Source organism: Montipora foliosa, chromosome 5, assembly GCF_036669935.1.
Source record: "Montipora foliosa isolate CH-2021 chromosome 5, ASM3666993v2, whole genome shotgun sequence".
NCBI classification, from domain to species: Eukaryota; Metazoa; Cnidaria; class Anthozoa; order Scleractinia; family Acroporidae; genus Montipora; species Montipora foliosa.
In genome coordinates, this window is record NC_090873.1 from 7,775,605 (window position 1) to 7,797,802 (window position 22,198).

Here is a 22,198-nt window from a genome sequence, read left to right on the forward strand (position 1 = left end):
AATTGATGCACAACCATAGATTTTAGTGTATCTGGAATAGAATCTTTGAAACTGAAAAAATATTTGCTTTTGAATGAAGAAAAAACAATTCTGATGTCTACATCTTTGCAATAAACGTCTAACAAGTGTTTTACTTTTTTGCGTGTGACGGTAGAGAGAAATCACCCACAAATGGCAGTTTGAAGTATCGAATACCTGTAGTGTTTTCCCCAGTAGTAGAAGTGTTGTTTTGAGTTGGTCTAAAAGAAAATTTGTTTTTATACCCCTCAATGAACTTATCTATGAGATGATTAGGAAAGGAGTTGCGTTGAAGATTTATAGATAGTTGTTGAAGATATTTTTCCCGTCCAGTGGTGGTGTTGTTGATTTTAAAAATCCTGTCAACCAATGTGTAAATCAGATCAACCTTATACCTGAAGCAAGTAAAACTAAGGAAATTTGTAAAAAGCCTGGTGTAAGTGCTCTTGTGATATATTGAAGTGATACAAGAGTTATTAGCCCCCGAGTTAGAGCTAATGTTGCCATTATCCTGGCAACATGCAGCGCGTGCTCAATAAAGATCTTACTCGATTCATGCAGAGTCTTCTTTCTCGAAAACACCAAAAGAATGGCTCTGCTAGTAGGGTGCAGAAAGTGTAGCACAGTAAATAAATTGAGTCGTCGTGAATTTCCCTTTTTTAAGCCTGGATTTTTCTCAGTAGTTACTTTCAAACCGTGATGTGATGATCTTGAACCCTTCATTTATGTTACACAAGCGCAACAATGAACTAACTAAAAACTAAAGAGAAGAGTGTCAATTAGCATAGAAAAAGACTGCTCTGGTTGTGTGTCTTTTATATGGAACGGTATTGCTAATTGCTGTGTATATCGTAGAAACTTGATTGTGATGGACGTGTGAAAAATTACATACCCGAGTAAGTTCCAAGGCTCAACTGGTACTTGGCCCTCTCGTTGGTCACTGCAAACATATCATAGGCAGCATAGGCAGTTTTGCCTTTTGTGTCTTGCAAATCAACACGAAGCGTATTCTTCACCAGTTTGGTCAGACGATAGATCTTGTCCAGTCCCAGCCAAAACTCGCCATTTAGGTTACCAAAGCCTTGTTTGTAGTCAGACCAGCCGCGGTAAAAGTCAACCGATCCGTCCAGTCTCTTTTGGAACACTGTCCACCCCCCACCAGCTGTTGTCTGGTCACAAAACACATCAAAGGCCCCTGAACCATCAGGATCAATTGTGTAAACACCACTGCTCCTTTCACCAGATTTGTACAGCTCAGCACAGTTCCTCCAGACTGTTTGAATAATTAACAAGGCATTGAAAAAATTCTATTAAAACTGTAAGAAAAAGAAATATCTTCTTGTGGACTGAAATGCGCCGAAAATGGGGAAGACAAATGGTTCTTTACGTGTGACTGACAATTAAGCTCGAGCCTGCGAAATATAAAGCTTTTTAGGCAACGTTTTACTAGTGGGAGCCGAAAAGTTTCTCACGACTGCCCTTCTCTTGCGCGTGGTCGCGATTTCCTCCTCTTGCTTTACTTTCTGCGGTAATGAATAGTTCTCGGCGACTAACGCCCGGTGACTAATTAAGTCATCACTAATTTTACGGTTTTTTTGCGCATTAACGTTTGCTTAAATGCAATACAGCGCATTTTTGAGGGACAGCTGATTTTCGATCCCGGCAAGCTTATCCATACCTTTAACAGTGTTGTTAGCGCCTTTCAGTGTGTCGATATCACTTTGTATTTGAGTTAGTTGCATCTTCATTTCTTTCAGTATAGCTTCGACCTTTTTTATTTGATGATCCAGCGTAAAAGCAAATGTTGTTACAATGCTGAGTAGCGGTCTTTAGCTTGGCAGCAGTATTTTCCAACAAAGCAACGGGTTGGTTGACGAACAACGCAAACTCAAAGCAAAATACAGTGGTAAAAAAAGACATCTCGACAACTGATCGAAGTTCGACCAACAACCAACTTAATAGCAGAGTTGGCAATGATTGAGGATGAATAGATCAAGTAGCGTCATTAGTAGCAGGAAGGTTTGTGTAGGAAAGCGGCTAACATTACGCGAAAATTTGCGAGTTTATATATATGTAAATGGTTTCTCTGTGTTGATGAGATGCGACTGAAATGATCCGTTTGAACATAAGGAAATATTTACTTAACGTGAAACAGTAATTAACTTTCCACAATATTCGATCCGACCTCTCTTGCTCTTTTTCACGACTTTCTGGTAAAAATACCCATTCTTCGATCCGCAGTGACGCACTTCAAAAGACAGTTTAGCAATTCTTTGTTAATTAAAGGAGACTTTTGACTTTGCTTAATTTGTCATTAATTGAATGTCACTACCCTTACAGGGGGTCGGACAGGGGCACCCAACGACCGAATGTCTTAATATTTGTCAGAATTCTCTAAAATGTTTCTACAATGCTTTAAAGGGACACTGTCACGGGCTGACATGCGCAGTAGCATTCACTCTCTCCGAGACTTGTCACGCTCGACCGCCATTATGGAAATATCGGTAAGTTGAAGAATTCTGAATATATTTTGCATTAAATCAAGTTTATATAAAGCAAATGCTATCTTTATCTAAAGCAAATTCCCCTGTCTTCGACCTTTCGTTTCCGCTCTGAGTTTAAGCGTTTACCGCCATGTCCGGATCCTCCGCTAAACGCCATTTTGAATTTGTGATTGCTAGTAACTTGAAAAAGTCAGGCTGACTTTTTCAAGTTTCGATCAGCTACACGAGCCATTCTCGTTCCCAGAGCTGCGATCCTCTTGGCCAGCGCCTCGGATCGAGAGCTCTGGCAGGTTCCAATTTAACAGTCCGCGATTCACGGACTTCCGATCGTTCTGCGCAGTCTCAATTTTTTTTCAAAATGGCGGACCAAGCCAAGTCTCTTACACGAGGCGTTGAATCATGGAATGGAAATTCTAGATTTAAGCGACATCACATTGAAAGGAAAGAAGTACGAGGGTTTGAAGCTATCTGTGCTTGTCATTTCGCCGTTAAATACCTCAAATACACGATCAAATTTTTAAGATGAGAGAGGGAGGACTGAATTTTAAAAGAGGGTTCGGTTGACAGGAGCTGACGACAGGGATCAAGTTGCACTTAATTAAATGCTGTACGTGTTAAATACATCCGAGTGATAATACTTCGCATGTGAAATGTTCTAAGCTGCATTGAAGTAGAGACAATAATATTATAATGCGTAAGTAAACAAACTTAAAATTAGCATTTATTACTAAAAATAAATGATCACATATACTGGTAATAAATTATTTTCTTATGTTTTGCAGCTAAAAGCCTGCCTAATGGTCCTAATGTTATCAATTTTGTCTGTTGCCTAGGAATTATGCATACTTTTTTTATCAACTTGTAATAATCATAATGAACACTACTTTATTTAAGTGTCAATGGATTTAGCACTACAGAACTAATTGGGGAAACTAATGAAATTAACTCAAATCAAATATGTTTTTTGTGGATGTGGTAAAACCGGAGTACCCGGAGAAAAACCTTTCGCAATATAGAAGAGAACCAACAAACTCAACCCACATATGACGCTGAGTTTGGGAATTGAATCCAGACCACATTGGTGGGAGGCGAGTGCTCTGCGCAACCCCTGCTTCCTGACTGACTGGATCAAACCTGTATATTTGCACCCAGTAGTTAATTTACTCTGTAACTGTTGAACTTCAAAGTTAAATTTCAGTTAAAATGAATCCAACCTAAATAATTATTGTTTGATTCCCAATAATTTCCTTTGTATTTTAAACCTACTGATGAAAAATAATGACGTTGGGGGACAAATCTTGATCAAAATGTAACTACATGCAGGATGAAGTCATTTAAGTTGCCTGAATTTCACAAAAATATTAATGTGTTTACATATTTTTAGAAAATATATATCATTGGACACCTTGTTCTTACATCTTGGCACTAGGAAAACTGAGGAACTATATCACTCTTTTTGCACAGCTTCTTGCACTGGGCATTGATATCCTTAAGGGTAACTGCCTTAATTGCATCTCCAAAAACCATGTCTTCCATCACAATTTTTCAAAATCTGCTGAGGTTTTGCTCCACTATTCATCGTTGTTGACAGTTGTTTGATATATTCACTGTTTTATTCAGTTAACAAATGATGCAAAATACCATTAATATTTTTAATGTGAATTTTAACAATGATTGATCACAAATTAATTATTATTCATGGTCTTCATCTTCAGTTTGTTGGTTTGAGCAAATTATTGAAAGTAATAAGATAAATGACTAACTTTGTTGTTCTAAGAGTTATCATAACTTTATTATTATTGCCAATAAGAAGCACACTGCATTTTGCGTGTGAATATCATTGCACATTCTAAATTATAAAATAATTAGGATAGTAAACGCACTCCATTAATATCGGTCAATAGCTGTGTTTAGATGAGAGTATGTAAACACAGCTATGACATCACATGAATTTTGATTGGTTATGTGTTGTCAGATGCACCTTTTGATTGGCTGGTTGGAAATATGGGTGTGTATGTTATGCAAACCCTCGACTGTGTCTCGGGTTTGCTTAACTGTCAAGAATTCTCTCAACTGCTCTTGGCATTTAGATGAAGCTATGTAAACATGGACAACGTCCTCTACTGCTTAAATAACACGACAAAATATAACTTTTTGATCGGTTGCTTTATCTCAAGAGAAGCACTTTGAGAAGGCAGTTTTCTATTAAGCAATAGCCATTGAAGCAGATTCAACCAAGCCTTTGCCTGTTGGGTGCATCTGGCAAAATAGTCCAAAATGCATGTGGGGCTTCTCTTTTATGGTGCAAACAGGGACAATCTGAATTATGTTGATCTCTTTTTAGCTGACTAAACATTCGCTCTGACGATGGGCTAACACTCGGAACGTCAGCTTTCCAAATCATTCATGGTGGTAATTCCACCTTTATCAAAATATGTGATAAAACCAATTTTTCCTGTTAACCGTGACACTATATGCAATCAATGTAACATGGAGACAATTTAGCATGTAACGGGGTTCTCTGAAAATGAGAACCCAAAAGTTGTTTTTCAGTAGCTATGTACCAGCAGGAGAATCCTTCAAGCTCTCCTCTGGATAAGAAACTATCCAGAAGATGCAGGTTGTCAAGATCACTTGAGATTGAACTTGACAGGAATTTATCCATTTTTTGGATAGCCCCCCTCCCCCCTTTATCCCCATTTTTCATCAGGGGCTGTAGTCCCTTTTCATCAGGGGTTGCTCTCAACTGAAGCCTTTTGTATCAACCTTAGTTGTATGATTTTCTTATAACTAATGCAAACTGGACATGGAAGGAATCAAGTTCCAACTTTAATACGATATTACACAAAGAAAATATACTTACAAATTTCATTATTGCAATAAGAGAATGTAACAAAAAAGTACGCGATAACCGGGTTAGCTGTTGGCTTAATCTTTTCTTTCTCACCACGGACATATTCAAAAGGAGTCAAGGCTTTGCGTTGTTAAACACATGAACAATAATTACACCGTAAACACATGAATCGATCGAGCTTAGTCAAAAATCCTGCGTAACGTATAACCAGCTGACCTTGCTCCTTTTTTTCTCGCGTCCCACACCTGGTGAGGGACGGGCTCTGCTGCACAGACTTCCTTCTTTTAGATCGGATAACCGACTCGTGCTGAGCTTTCGAATGAACGACCGTCTTTATAAACTCCTGAAATGTTGTGACCGTAACGTAGCAAGATCTACATATTCGCGATGGTAATAAACCATCGTCGACAGAAATTTTCAAACCAGAAAACTCTTCTCAATCCCGTACGATTCCCTCCCTAATTGTCTTTTCACCAAATAAATCCAAAGGATGGTTGTTACTAGTAATATATCTGTTGCAAGGACGGCAAACAGAAAATAGGTCAAAATAGAATCCCTTCGGCCATTCTCTTCCGATTTCTTCCGGTTATCATTTTTATTGTGTTCCCATCTGACCAATCAGTGGCGAGAACGGATTGGAACCGGCCAGAGCTCTCGATCCGAGGCGCTGGCCAAGAGGATCGCAGCTCTGGGAACGAGAATGCTACACGAGCATGCGCAGACCGTGACCGTGTCCCTTTAAAAGCTCGTTTAGTGAGTTTGTAGCTTCCCTACAAAATACTTATCTGTTCGGATGTTCTGGAGAACTTCAGGTCTGTAAAAATTCCTAGGTGGCTTTTTTGCCTCGTGATCAGGGATGGAGACCGTAAGCGCGGGGTACACGCAACCCCATGTGTTTTAGAAAAAATTGCGCCAACCCTTACGTCATAAGCACGCGCGGATACGCGCAAATTTTTGTGGACGTGTGTCAACTTGATGACGTCACATTGCCCGCATTGCAAGGAAAGTGTTCTTATGACAAGGTAAGAAATAAAAAGACGAACGGCCAGTTTATTGAGACAGTGTTTGAAAGCACTGATACACGAGGCAACAACGCCATGGACGAAGATACTATTTTCCGGCAAAGCAACTAAAATAATGTCGGAGGATTTTCGTGACACAAATGCCGGAAAACCATTGCAGGTATGTCTCCTGCTTACTTTTGCTAATTGTTTACATTTTCGCCGGGTTGTTTGCAGCAATAAACACAGTATAGGTATCGTTAGTGAACTGATCTCAGATACGACAATTACTTTTATCGCTTTTCTGTATGGACAGACGGGGAAACTTAATCTGCCGGCGCACATTCTAGCGAGGAACAACGAGTTGAGACCTCTGGAGACTCTTGCCGTTAATATTCAGAACAACAAAGCTGAGATTCGTCTCGAAGTAGTAGGAAGCAGCGGGAAGCCATGGTTGGTAGCTGTAAAAAAGGAAAAGGCATCCCTTTGTGACTATGTACCGTGTGACGACGGGAGGTTGGTTGTGAATGCTAGTGGTGGATACCAGTTGTTTGTTTATCAATTCGATCTCGTAGAAAGTGGAACTATTGAAATTAAGCAGCCGGAGCAATTGAGGCATTTGGTGAACGAAGTCGTCGAGAATTGTCCATGTGTTGGAGTGGATTGTGAGATAGTTAAATGAAGTTGGTTATAATTACATGTACGTCTGCAAAATTAAACGAACGTCCACGGCACTTCCCTGGCGCCGGTTATTTTCACGAATTTGCACTCGATTGGTTAAAAATCGATGACACTCCCGTTGCAAGCGGAGTTGAATATCAGTGAAATTGTCGATCATGTCACCGTGTACAAATTAGGCTTGCTAAAACCACAGGGAGGCTCCAAGCTAGTCCAGAAGACGTAAAGAAAAGGCAGTCCTCGTCTTCAAAGGTCCCATTGTTTTACCTGGTATGCGGACGTTTTGCCCAAAAGACGATTTGCTTACAAAGTGATTCACCCACATTAACGACGTTTCGCCCACACTTAAGATGATTCGCCCACACATTCTCTGAAGGAACGATATCTATCGAAATACTCTCAGTTTTCACGTGATGTCATCAATCCTTTTGAGATTTTAGTTTAGTTACTTACTAGAACAGCTGAAGATTGATAGGGTTTTTCGTCTTGTGATAAAGCAAGGTTTAATTTCTAAGCTTTTGCGTGACACGATGTTAAAATGGCGGTCGAGATGTTGGGTGAACGTGGCCAAACGATTACAACATCATGCAACATCCAAAATGTTGCACGAAAAATTTGACCGTTTTCAAATTTGATCCAACATCATCCAACATGTTGCAATATATCACAACATATCGCAACAGGATGGCCAGACGTATGCAACATGTTGTAACTAACGATGTTGCAAGATGTTGCGTTGAAATGTTGCGTGCGTTTGGCCAGGCCTTTAAGGTAATTCCTTAGCACTGCATTGCGCCTCCCTACTGCGCACGATTTTCGCGTCATTAGCGGGCGCACATGAGCACGTGCGCGTACAAAACGCAAGAGGTTTCCCTCAAACTAAGCCCGATAGCGAAATAAATGCTCCTTTTCTCTCAAACGGTGCACGGTGACCCCCGATTTTTTTTTTCAGGTATTTGCTAAGAACAATCTAACAAAGAACATATTTGAAGAAGAAGAAAAGTTTGATAGTACAACATGAATTTTTTTGGAAAACAGTTCCGTACTGGGTGTATATTTTGGCCAAGGCGAGGACTTCAAGCTAACCACGGAACTGTCCCAAAAAGTGCACTATTCCTACAACCAGGCAATAAAAAACGGCGTAAATGAAGCATTATTACTTATGTGAATAAAAGAAGCTTTATTTTCAAAGTAAAATTTTGTATCTTTCAAATAACCAAGACTTAATTCTGTATGAAGGTGATTCGTATTTTTAACGCGTAATCAGTAAAAATACCCCATTTTAAGAGCCTGCTGACGCGAAAACAAGCTCGGTGACCCCATTTTTTTATTGCATTTTTTTAATGTTCATATCATGAATGTTAATTATGCCAAGTTTCCAATAAAAGTTTGATAGTAGAACAATTTCAAGGGAATCACCTTAAGCTGCAAAATGTTCGCGTGACAATAACAAACTTTAAAACATAGCAGGAGCGCGCGCGCATACGAAAAAGATGAAACTAAAGCGACATAATAATAAAAACCGACAATAATAACTGTAAAGGGAAAAAAAAACAAATAACGACGACAGCAACAAAAACATTCGCGTTCGCGTAATATATATATATAATATATATATATATATATATATATATATATATATATATATATATATATAATGAATAATCAGGACACGATCATACTTTTGCCTCTGGTTTTCATACAGGTCTGTTTCGTACAGGACGTTTAGTTTGTCCTGCACTCATCAGTGTGTAACCAAGAGTGATTTTATTCGTTGAAGATTACCGCTTTTTAGTCATACATGGCCGTTCGTGCTGCACGCTCCTATTTACCTGACGTTCTTCAATAGGTATTTCTCATTGTGTCTACATTTACTAATCAACTCGTTGCGCTTATTGAGTGTTGCTGTTTGCGGCTGGCATATGATGTAATATTTTTCAGCTATGCATAAATTACAACGTTTTGTCGCGTTAGTATAATGCGAGGCGTGACAAAGAATTTTCCACGAAATTGTATAGTCGGTGTTGCTGTCCTTTAATTGCCAAATGCATAGCTGAAAAATAGCTGAAAACCAGAGGCAAAAGTATGATCGTGTCCTGATTATTCATTCATTCATTTGTAATTGCCCTACCGCATGGTATAGAGCACTCTTAGTACAGCAAATACAAGCCTACTTAACGTATATATATATATATATATATATATATATATATATATATATATATATTATATATATATATATATATATATACATATCCTAACCCCAGCTGAAACACGATAAGTAACTACCGTTTACTGGTGACACGATTCTGGCTGTAAAAGAAGTCGCTGTCGTTGAGGCCATCTGGTCTCAACGTTTGAAATCTGTATGCCCATTCTCCTTCTTTTACAGCCAGTTTATCATTAGTGTGAACGTTATCGATAATCTGGACGCGAACGCTCTTTCACTTGTTTTTGTTTGGTTTTTTTTTCCCTTACAGTTTGTCGGTTTTTATTATTGTGTCACTTTAGCTTCATCTTTTTCAAATGCGCGAGCGCGTGCTATGTTTTTTTTTTAACATTTTGCAGCTTGAGTAGCGTGTAGTTAACGTTCTTGTGTAACGGTTTCTAATCACCCTGAAGAAGGCCGTTTTGTGCGGCCGAAATATAGGTGTAAACTAAAGTTGTGCCATCTCTTGATTTGTGGTCTATTTCTTATTTATTGCTTGGAGAAAACATCTACATAACATTTTATGCTTGTGGGACTTTATAAGTTATATATAAGTTATATATATATATACAAGTTATACATATATGTAAGTTATATAGGAATCTTTTCTTCGTAAGATGTGTGGGCGAAACGTCTTGATTGTGAGCGACTGTAATTCTCTTACCTCACCCCAAATAGCCGCAGAAAACAATTGTATAACGTGCGAGAATCGAGGAAACAATTGTCCAAAATGGTGCGAAAATACAGAAAGAAATTCTTGGTATTACTGTCCGGTTCACACAGTGTTGAATTGGAAATGCTGGTGACAAGAGTGTCCAGCACCCTCAACGGAAGGGAGGAATTCAAAAAGGGGTTTAACAGACGCCGAAAGTTTCAAACCGGGAACGGGAACTTTATTGCGAGAGATATGGCATAGAGATAAGGATCATTTTCTGAAGGATCAAGGGGAAAATGGTAAGTTTGAGAAATAAAACTGAGATGATCATATTTGTCACCCTTTATCAGTTGATACGTGATACAGTAACAACAGTATCTATCAATCAAATGCTTTAAAGTGCTACTACGACCAAAAATCAATTCTACTTTTTCTTTGTATTTCAAAACTATGTTAACTGAACACTAAGTGACCGAAGTTTTAAGCCTTCATTTCAAAAAGATACATGTGGTTGCAAACAAGAATGTACTGGCAGATGCAAATGTATCAAAGCTAATCTTCCTTGTAAAGGGTTATGTCAGTGTTCAGGAGAATGCAGCAATAATTAACATTAACCTGATCTGAATAGAATGTGTTCCAAATTCCGTGTTTCCAGCCAGTTTTCAAAGTTTTCTTGATAGTTGGGAACCTCAGACGAGGTAATCTCGCTATCCACAATCGTCAGACCTTAAGGGATTTATAGTGGTTCAAAATCGGTAACATTCCCATACATTCACTATAATTTAAGCTGTGTTCCCCCCACCCCTACCCTAACCAATATGACGTCTGAAACCGTTGCAAAATCTATTTTAGTTAAAATTTTAAACTGCATACTACTAGTACATACCCGAGCAATTGAAAGATCCCTCAGTATTATTGCAGGTCGCATACTCTGGACAGTCGTGGGAAAACCCTTGGCACTCGTCGTAATCTAAATTAGAGAAAAGAAATATAATCAACGACTATGCAGCGTTCCCAAATAAATAACCATTACTGGCATACCTCAAGGGCCGTACTATTATTTACAGGCGCCGAATTTTTGTTTAGCTTCGCGCACTAAGAGTAATATTGATTTTCAACATTTTTAAAAATATTGAGATGTTATGAAAAGAAAACAAATTAACTCCACCTCCTCTGAAGATGCGCACGTAAATAGTTAGCGCTTTGAAATACCTCACTTTCGCTAAACCTTCAGAGACTTGTTCCAACTAGTTTTAGTTCTCTTTCCCTTACACCACAGACGCTCAATCAAACCCGATCTCGTCGGATAAATAAGTAAACCTGGATATTGACTTTTTTAGCGCATTTGAAGCTGGTTTACCATGTTCAACGCTTCTCCAAGACCCACCATCTTGGAAGCGAATAACTGGAGTCAGTCTATTGCTGGAAATTTTTAACGTGAACTTCGGCACGAGCATGAAAACTACATAGCGATTGGCTTACTCCGAGAGCGGAATGCAGTTTGCTTCGATCTAGCCTCGTGGGGACGAGGGGTGTTCAGTTAAGCCTTCGCCTGGAAGCTGAAGGAGAGACTATGCTTTGGCTAACTCTCAGCCGTATCACTTCATGCTAACTTCGTACCTTTCTTACAGCTGTACTTATGGCAGCTTGAACAGTTGACATCATTCCACTTGAATTTGTGAGCCGGAAGTGAGCCAAGGGAGTGCACACAATCCTCATTACGGAAGTTATTGGGTTGATTCGTTGCCCAGTAATGGAAGTCAAATCGAGTTCCATCACTCCAAACGAACGTTCCTTCACTATTTATGTCAGACAAACCAAGCCAACCATTTTCTCCGTTGTGTAAGTTTTGCAGAAAGACATTTTCTTCTTGGCTGTGAACACTGGGGAGGTTGGCTCCTAATGCGGCACACCTGCTCTGGCCATTGTTCCAGGAATCACAGGATGATACTTTTTGGTAGCAATATCCTTTAAAATAGATCCAGTTATCAGGGCAGATGTCTGGAAAAAAAAAAAGATACGTCCAGATTTGACAGGTTAATCTATAAGTTCCTTTTTTTGCGATGAAACACCGTTTAATTTTTGCATTTTTAAAAAGAAGTTTCTCCATTTGTTTATTGCTTAACGAGAAGGATCGAATCGACAGTAATCGAGTGAAGACCTTTTTCTCACTCGGAAAAAATGTCAAGAACAAAACTAAGTCGTGATCGCTTGATTTTGTCCGCAAAGGGTATAAAAATTTACTTCTAAAGAGGAACTGAGATGTTGCTGCGTGCTCTGTCTAGAACAGGCACAACTTAACCCATTAGGTACCTTCGACAGTTAAAGGGGCTATGTCAAGAAATTTAGCCAAATTCAGAGACTGAAAACTGACAACCAAATCAAGCGAAACATAAAAATAATTACTTAAAACAATGAAGGGAGGTTTAAATAAAACAGCAAATACAAAAGGAGGCAGGGATGGGCAAAATTGAAGAAGATTAAAATGGATTTTGATTTGGGTTTTTTAAAACTGTTCAGCCTAACAGTTTTTTAAAGGTTTTGTCACGAAGCTTTGGTTTGTGCTTTTTAAAAGTAATTTCTGAGTTAACGTTAAGTTGTATAGTGAGAAGGGACGCGTAAATGGTACAACAACACAAAATGAACTGCACTACCGTGACACAGCGTGACTCTTCTAAGATCTTATTTACCTGCTAACACTGCGTACGACACTGTTAGTGGGTCAAACCGCTGAACAAATAGCTCTTTGACGCAAATTCTGAATCTTGCGTTGCTGATGAACTTAAGGGAAAAACAAGAACAATGACCAAAAGTGACTTAAACTGCAAAAGGCAATGCATACAACATCACAGCCTCGTTTTCAATACATTTCCATTTGCTTTGGCGTGCCCTGGATGCGAAGATATGATTTCAACATTCTTCTAATACACGAAGGACTCTTTCACCCTTTCCCCAACCCCCCGCACCGCTCAATAAAGAAGGGGGTATGGAACGAGAATGGCTAAATTCACTTCAAATATAACAAGTTATAAAGGATAATCCGATAGTTAGTTGGCCCAAGGTTCTTTTTTGTCTTACTCTGAGTAACAAATAACCTGCGAGAGCATCCGGTTTTTTCGACTATAGTTTCACCCGCCGAGAAAAACCGTCTGCGAAACCTAGCCGAGAAAAAATTTCCGTGACGTCAGCTGTTAGTGATTCACCTTGCATATTCAAAGAAGCAAAGCGCGAGTTTTTGCGTGGATTTCACGCAACGCGTTGGAAAGTATGAAGGGAGATGAGTTGAGAAAAGTGAGCGAAGTCGTCGGGTTTGAAAGACTCAACAAGCATCAAGAGGCTTGAATCAAATGTTTTCGAGAGTCTTCCAACTGGTTTCGAAACGTCTGTAATATTTCGTGTATTCTTATGTGGAACAAACTCGTGAAAATAATATTGTCATCGTTGTGTTGCCGTTGGTTAACCTGTTGAAAGACGACGTCAGCCGCTTAACATCCCTCGGAATAAGCGCAGTATCACTCTGATAAAAAAAAAACGATCAGTTGAAAAAGGACGTTAAGCCCTGGTCAAACAATCTAAGAAAATACTTTTTGTTTCGACAGCCAATGGGGCTCTAGATCTGCTTGGCACATTAATGACAATAAGTGACATCAAAGATATCTTCCCTATTATTGGATGCAAATGTTGAGATAGTGGCAAAACACTGTCCAACTTTGCTTGACGAAACATTCAAGTTCAAGTTGGCGCTAACACTGAGACGAAAACAACTCGTAGCGTTTGTGCTACTGGAGCTGTTTGAGGACGGAAATGATGGATTAATTCAAACTAGGAAAAACCAAAAAATGGTTAAGAGAACTTGTAGAAAAGAGTATGTTCACTGCAAGGTAAATTAGCCTTTAGAAGATGATGAGAATGAGCACGGATCAATTTGCTGAAATTTTAAACGCTATTGAACTGGACAGTGAGCGATAGTCATTTAGGAGACTGAAACTGTCCCAAAGATATGGCCTTGCTTCATGCTTGCTGATCAAGGTTTCTGCCTGTTGAGTTCATAAACTTCCACGATGTCCCCTTGATCCTCGTCTGCAATGTTTGTTGCAAATAAAGATAGTTATTCGTGGTTGGCTAGCAGCGCGAACGTCAATCGATTCAGGACACGACTTTGTTGGAAGAGCGGCAAAACACTGCAACATTTGTTGCGTCGAGCAGATTGTTGATCACAATGTTTGATAAAAGCAAACTCCATCCAACACTTGATGGAACAAAAGATGTTGGACGAACATCATCCAACATGGGTGGCCAAACGGTCGAACAATGTTGGATCGAGCAAAGTTGGAGCGTTGAATCCAACTTTGTTCGATAGTTTGGCCAGGGCTTTAGCATCGGCAATTTTCTAAGGCACGTGTTGTTTGCGATTGGTATTAAAATTATGCGTGTTTGCACGTTGGCATGTAGCGTTTACATCCTATCCTTCGCTGAGTGTTCTTTACCTTAATACGGCAAAAAACACGGCAAAAAACTAGAGTGGCTGTTTTATCCACTTCAGCTGGGACAATCGATTGTTCTTGCTGGCTCGGTTTCGCAGACAGTTTTTCTCAACGGGTGAAACTAGAGCCAAAACAACCGGATGCTCTCGCACGATAACTAACAAACAAAAAAACAATACAAATATCAAGAGCCAAAATATGGTGTGCAACTATTGCTGTTAATGGTGTTAGGTGAAAGTGGGAAAGATAATAAACTTGTTGCTACGCAACGGGGAGAGGCCAACTGAAAAATCAAAGTCCAAGACAGGAGCGTACGACCCTGTTTCTTTTTCAATGAAACGTGCAGTTTGGGAGAGGCACTAGTTTCGTGCGGGCGGTGATGATGCAAGGGTAATGTTCAAAAGATAGCTTGTCATGGCTAAATAATAGACCCCTTTTCTGAGGTTTCGCGCCTGGGCTTAAAATACTAAGAAATCTTGAATTTCAACCGTAGTGAGCTATTACGGGTTATCTTTGATAGGGTGTGTCCCTTATTTTGATCAATTGTAGGCAACCAAAAGTGCTTTTTTCCCTGCTCTCTCTTTGTGTGCATTTCTGGACATAAGTGTCTCTCTACCTCTGGAAACTCACATGCATTTTAAATCTATAGCGCTTAATCTATAGGTATGTCCCTTATTTTGAGCAATTGTAGGCAACCCAAAGTGCTTTTTTCCCTACTCTCTCTTTGTGTGCATTTCTGGACATAAGTGTCTCTCTACCTCTGGAAACTCACATGCATTTTAAATCTATAGCGCTTAATCTATAGGTATGTCCCTTATTTTGAGCAATTGTTAGCAACCCAAAGAGCTTTTTTTTCTACTCTCTCTACCCTGGAAACCCACACGCATTTTAAATCTCTACCTCAATCCAGCTGACAATTCCGTTGCAATCTGGCGATGTATTCTCTCCTCCGCTAGAATGCTTGGCTGTTAGTATGACTGTTGGGTGGTTATTGTATGTCCGCGTAAAATTCACGTCCTTTAAATCACAAAATAAATCATCTTTGTCAACAGGTCGTCTTTACTTAATTCTCTCTCTATCTCTCATGGCGAGTCAATTGCAAAGTGCAGAGTCTTTCTGGCGAAAATAAAACAAACAAGTTTATCTCCACTAAACGGGATCAAAGACTAAAACCCAGTACCACCGCAATCACTTTGCAGTCGAACTAAAAAATCAGATCACGTTAGCTTGTAGATCTTTACCACATTTATAATTAAAGAGTTTCGCTTTCGACAAGGGTTACGCAGCAAAAATCCATTGAAATTCAAGGACTGTGGGTTTGTTATCGATGCTTGGTACCATGGAAACGTGTTTGGGTCGGTCTCTTTTCAGTTTTCGGATACTTTTAAACAAAGAAGAGGAATGTTCTGGTCTTGTAGTTGTTAGGCATACAGGCCTCCGAGAGATTATATTTGAACTAACACAAAAGCGGCCACGTTACATCCAAATAGAATGGCTTGGAAGATGGTCATTTTGAATTGTACTGCCGCTGTACAACCGTAATCATGAAGTCCACTCAAGATGCGAATTTTCTTAACGTTTCTGTATATAGTGATTACTATTTTCCTAAAAAACTACGTGTTTAGGGATGACGATATACAAATGAAGTCATGTTTATTGCTGAAAGAGAACTTGTACTGTTATCAGGAGGTCCTGATAACACTGCACACTGGGAAATGTGATAAATGTTCCGTTGACAAGTGAGATTTGGACACTAATAAATGTAATCTGCAAAGAAATGGGCACATGGAAATGGGATTGGTAACCCCTTGCCCTCTTCTGGGCATTTTTTTTTTATCATTGTTACGTTTTCACACCTGGCAAAAAGCGAAATTGTTACTCTTGGATGGTAATATCCCATTTGGAAAGCCGACATTATTATGCTCTGTAAATAACGGTCTGTGTATGGTCTCGAACGCCAACCAATTCTGAGGAGAAGAACAAACAAAGAAAGAATTAACTCAGTTTTTGCTCGAATTTACTCCCATTACCTGTCGGAATGCAAAGAACGCATGGTTTGTATTAAGAGACACTCTCCCTCTTTGGATTTACTGAATTCTGATTGGCTAAGACGAAAGGCATTTTTTCTTAATCACCAGGGTACTTTCGGTAATCAAGAGATCCTGTTTGGTTAGCAGTTACTTATCCAGAGCAAGGGAAGTTACAAAAGAATCTTCTTCCAGATTAAAGTACTTCTTTGTCCTCATATAAAATAAATTTTAAGCGCTATTTCTGTTGATAGCAACGATTTATTGAATTGAGCTTTAACCAAATGGGAGCGTGTTGATTGTCATTTGTGGCGGCACTGAACGGGCTTCCCTCGATAATTTTGCCCTTAATGTGATAAAAATGTAATCGCAATGTGCCCTCTTGCAATTAAAGATTATTTTCACTTGTATTTCAAACGTTTTCTAAATTGCCCTCGTCGCTTCGTGATTTCTGGTAATGTTGTGAAAACTTTGAAAATACGTGTGAAATTAATCCTCAATTGCTCTCGGGCCCGTGCGATGACCTATACAAATTTCGGAAAAGTAGTGAAGGGTGTTAAGAGTGAGTAGACATTTCGAAACCACATTGAAAAAAGGCAACAATTTTACTGATCTGAGTAAGACTTAACTATGATATTGGAATAGCATAAAAATGGAGTATTTATAGCTTCTATTATTTTCACCAAAGATAGTTCGAGAATCATCTATCAGGCAAACGTCCCGTAAAATTTTCGGTGAAAAAGGGACGACTACGTAATGATCCGTGATGTAAAGTTCGTCATCAGACCTGTCATGACTGATAGAACTTCCGGCGAGGCAAAAAAGCCACCTAGAAATTTCTACAGACCCGAAGTGCCCCTAGAACTTCCTTCCTAGCAGAGGTCTATTTTCTTTTGCGTTTGCAGCGTTGACGAGTACGTGAAAAGCGACCTCTGCCATGAGTCGAAACTCACTGTGTTGAGCATGCGTGGCGGTTACTTAGCGACCGAATCCTCACGTGATACTTCATGTTGTGTGGGCTCACTTAACAACAGAGTGATAACTGCAAAGGAATGCGTGGAACACAGCGGGCTCAAGTCACAGTCAGCAAACATGTCACGGGAATGCAGTTTGAAGAATACCGTACAAGGTTCTGTACGTTGGACCAGAGTGAGTTTTGACACATGGCAGAGGACTCTTCAGCCCAGCGAACGCAAAAAGAGAAGAGACCTCTGCTAGCAGGGAAACCTAGAACATCCGAACAAATAAATATTTTGTATATAGGGCAGCTACAAACTCACTAAACGAGCTTCAGTAAAGCTTTGTGGAAACCATTTTAGGTAATTCTGACAAGTTTTAAGACATTCAATCGTTGGGTGCCCTTGAACAGATTCTACTCAAAGTCCCTTCAAAGTCAATCTACCCACCAGCTTGTGTCCTACAACAGCTGGCTCAATTGAGCGTTACTAGGAAAGGACAGCTAGCGGTATTCATGACTTTGAAAACAGTGAAAAACGCGAACGTTTTCGTGATACTGATAAAACAGGCCATTTCCGAGTTCACGTCTTCCTCCTCTTCAAAGCGAATCTAAATGCGAAGTTTTTGTTATCGTAAATAGTTCTACTTTCCATATGAATGACATCTAATTTACATAAGAAAAACTTCGCACTTAGACTCGCTTTGAAGAGGAGGCAGACATGAACTCGGAAAAGGCCTATTGTAACCATAAAAATCTCTGAAATGTCGTTAAGTTTGTTGCTGTTGTTATTGTTGTTGTTATTGTTTGTCTTGTGTGGAACAAGTACGAAAAGCTAAAACAGGAACATTTTTCGCCATGTGCAACAAAAGAACAACATCGTTATAACCCGGGACAGCTTATCACTAAATCACAAAATAAATATGCACTGCTCACCACAGAAATATCGTCGTGAACTCCTGCAAAGTTCTGCAGTTCTCGGATACAAATCTTAAAAGAACGTGCAGATACGTCTTCTAACCAGACACTGCCTGCATCATGCTTCAGGCTTGATCTATAGTGCTCGGCTGTTACGAAGACAGTTGGTTGTGAAGAGAATTTCCCCTGATATATAATATCAAAATTAAAGGAAACATGTAAACCACACATGCCCATATGCTTATTAGACAACGCAATTTGTGAGAAACATTGTTTAAAAAAATTGCTATCCAGAGGCGGATCCAGACCAAGAGCTAAGGAAGGATGGGGGGTGGGGAGGGGGGGGGGGGGGGGGTTGCTGTCTGCAAAACGTGCAATACATTTTAATGGGGCTTTAATTTTTAACATCCAAAAAGTAATGGGTGGGGCCCTGACCCTACGGGCCCATCCCTTGAATCCGCTATTGCTAAGAATAGACTAAATCGGCTACTAAACTCAAATTCCCAGGGGTAAAGATGTTTTGTATATTGTAGCATTCATATTTAAATACCTGGAACAACCGTTGTATTTCCACAGGGTTTGACTTGGGTACAACATTGAGTTAGCCGATTTGGTCTATTGGTTGGGTGTGATAGCATACGGAGTTGAAAAAGTTATATGGCTTATACTTCATTTCCAAAATCAAAGAACCCAAAGGCTTTTATAGAATGTGCTAGCATAATTTTTGGCATAATTTGAGGAAACTAGCATAATTTTTGCTGATTTTTAACAAGTAGCATCGTGCTAGCATAATCAGTATATATTGATAAGCCTCAGACCATTTTTGTCCCATGTTTTAGCAGCATTTACGGTTTAGTAACGGAGGGACAGCCCTCCTAGGAGGCTGGCAGTCTGGTAAGAGATGACGGGAACCAGAAGTTGCTAGATGATGTTGGTCTCAGTTTGCAAAATGGCGATAGCCATGCCGCCCGATAACTTGCAGCTCTCTGCAGACCATACAAGAACCAGTAAACATACCCAGAGACGGTTGCCTTACGATAAAAAAAAACCAATACAATAGAAGATGAGCGTATGACACTGAAACAGTTTTGCTACACGATCGTGATACAATTTTTGGACTTGTTTCACTCATTTTGCAAAAGGAATAATTTTAAGAAAGAGTGGAATAATTTGGAAAAACGAGCATAATTTGGGCAAAAAATGTGCATGCTAGAAGCATAATATGCCAATTTTACAAGAAAAATCTATAAAAGCCTAGCTGCAATACCACTATTGTTTTGTATGCTAAAGCATTTAAACCGGCCGCTTTCAAAATCTGTAGTGTTCTGTAGTGTTACCTTATTGTTGAAAATTGGTAGCAAATGCTTAGACTTAAAGAGACACTTCGTGTTGGATGTCAAAATTGGGCGTGCATCTAATTAGGGTCAATTCTGGACATAAGTGGCGAAATTGCGCGTACACGCACAGCCTCTTTGGTGGTTGACGAAGGATTGTCTTTAGAACTTTTAGCATGTTCAATCATTAGGTCGCTCCTCGTATAGACGCAAGAAATCCGCGGATGAAAGACATCAATGTACTTGGTTTACTTACGCTTGGCAACGTGACAGTCTGACAACTAGTTCCAGTCCACCAACGAGAAAACTTTTTCTCGCCCGCAATTCCTCCGGGAGGAGCTCCCTGATAAGCGACCCAATCCACAGTAGCAAAGCTATCTGATGGGTAATCATTTCTTCCTGCTCTGGTCACACATGCGGTGAATTGAGTACTGTTCACACTTTCAACCCAAGGAGTGGTGGCTTCGTGGACATAGGCTGGGTCAGAGTAGTTCACATGATTTACAGTAAGCTGTATGAAGATCTTTTGATGAGGGTAAAATACGAACGGTTCATATTGAATAGTTTCACACTGATCTTCTGCCCAGGAAGGGTGATTCTTGAACTGATGTCTACCTTTCTGCAAAGGAAAACCTATAAAATAGAAAACAAAAATGAAGAGAGTAAGTTGTGTATTACTCTGGTCCCAGGGGTATTTTGAGCCGCGAGAGAGCTGCGAAGCGGGGAAGACGAGTCGCAAAGCGACGAAGAGAGAAAAATCTCTGGTTACCTTAGACTTGAATCTCACTTTCATGCAGACGCCAGCATCTGGGTCTGACCCTCAGGCTCTGATTGGTTGATATTTGTACAAACACGAAAATCAATATGCTTGGTTCTTTCGATTGGTAATACCGAGGGGAGGCGTGATTGTAACTAAGTCTCTTTCACAACTGAGTATATAGATGAGTATGACTTCCTCTTTTGATGATGTTTGCATATCAGCTGCATCATATCATCAGATTTGAGCAGGCATAGAGAGGCTATACGTACCACGCAGACAGGGGAGGGGGGGGGGTGGTCTACAACGAATAGATTACTGTAGAATAGGTGACAACACCGCTTGGCCTTCAAGACCACCTTGAAGGCCGGGTGGTGTATGAAAATAATGCATTGTAAACAGGTTTCTAGTTGTGGTATCCAGCTTCCGTATCTCACGGATCTTTCAATCAATAAGGTTATAGCTGTAAGTCACCAGTGGCACAGCAAGGGTGTTAATTAATGCCCTTAATCCTGTTTTCTGCATTAAGTTCACTTCGTAACACCAATCACACGCGTCTGTAATATTCTTTGCGAATCTTGTCCTTATCATCATCCTTTTCATCAGCATTGTCGATCTTTTTTATCGTTGTTGTTGTTGTTGTTGTTCTTCTTCTTCTTCTTCTTCCTATTATTTATTATTATTATTATTATTGTTATTATTTATTATTATTATTAGTAGTAGTAGTAGTAGTAGGAGTAGGCTTAAGATTTGTAAAACTTTTTAGTTTCATTAGTAGTTATTTAATCAATATTGTAATACTAGCAGTTCATTATGTAAATTTAGTTGGTGGATCATACAGGTAGTTAATTAATTAATCGATATTTTTTATATTACTTTAATTATAGGAGGGCCATTATGAAAACTACTGGGTGACCAGTAATCAATGTGCTTCACCCTCCTTAAATAAAGTTATTATTATTATTATTTTTATTTTTTTTGTGGTAGCGGTAGTGGTAGTGGTAGTGGTGGTGGTGGTGGTGTGGTGGGGTGTGTGGTGGTAGTGGTAGTGGTAGTGGTAGTGGTAGGGTATTAGTAGTCGCAGCAGCAGCAAAGCCAGCAGTAGTCAGATTGACTCAAGGGTTCTGGAGAACAAAGCACGAGTGTTACCTTACATGAAATGGAACCCTTGAGTTTTACTAGGACTTTATTCTTGAACCCTATAGTCTCTTAAGCTTTTTTGATGAATTTCTTTTTGCGAGATATTATGATGTACAGTCCTCCTTGCACGTTCTCCTACCTCCTGTTCATAAACCCAAAGACGCAATATTTGTACCTGTACAACTTCCCAGGGTGATAGTGGGTGTAGTTGGCACGCGTCCTCGCAAATCTCTTTCTGCACAGGCAAGCACAAGTTTCTGAATGTACGAACCATTAGAAAGCACACATCTCCTCTTGATAAGACGGGCAGCTGCTTACACAAAACGCAATCGCACCGTTGGGAAGGATAAAACGCCACTGGTTTGCTGTAACACTTGCAGCATTGACATTGTTTGCAAGGATCATAATCTTAAAAACCACAAAACAACAACACACAAACAACATTAACATTGCCATATGTAAATAAGTGTATAACCCTTTACTGAACTGTGACCAGAGTGTCGATAATCTGCTTAGTAAGGCTGGTAAGGTGTATGCACGTATGAGGAGTGTGTAAGAAAGTAAGGTTACAAAGTTTCGATTACGTTACATTATCTTTTCATTCTTCCATCTTATTTGAACTCACGGCATTTTAGTATGGGGCGATTTGCTACAACCTTGGAAA

The 22,198-nt window shown here is 39.6% G+C and overlaps 1 protein-coding gene across 2 annotated transcripts in view; it reads right to left on the reverse strand.

Moving 5' to 3' along the window:
- The window catches only part of LOC138003534 (techylectin-5B-like), a 33,104-nt gene extending 11,388 nt beyond the window's left edge, over nucleotides 1-21,716 (reverse strand). Inside the window, exons 1-9 of one of the 2 annotated variants that reach the window (XM_068849656.1) lie at nucleotides 21,710-21,716; nucleotides 19,894-20,270; nucleotides 18,322-18,489; nucleotides 16,260-16,370; nucleotides 15,304-15,420; nucleotides 12,610-12,700; nucleotides 11,540-11,920; nucleotides 10,806-10,889; nucleotides 911-1,291 (exon numbers count right to left, since the gene is read on the reverse strand). In XM_068849656.1, coding sequence (XP_068705757.1) covers nucleotides 911-968 — 58 coding nt within the window. In that variant the 5' untranslated portion in view covers nucleotides 969-1,291; nucleotides 10,806-10,889; nucleotides 11,540-11,920; ... (4 more) ...; nucleotides 19,894-20,270; nucleotides 21,710-21,716. Of the gene's footprint in view, nucleotides 1-910; nucleotides 1,292-1,696; nucleotides 1,898-10,805; nucleotides 10,890-11,539; nucleotides 11,921-12,609; nucleotides 12,701-15,303; nucleotides 15,421-16,259; nucleotides 16,371-18,321; nucleotides 18,490-19,893; nucleotides 20,271-21,709 lie in introns of those variants that run through there. The other variant, XM_068849657.1, reaches the window with a different exon arrangement.
- Nucleotides 21,717-22,198: the final 482 nt, after the last annotated feature.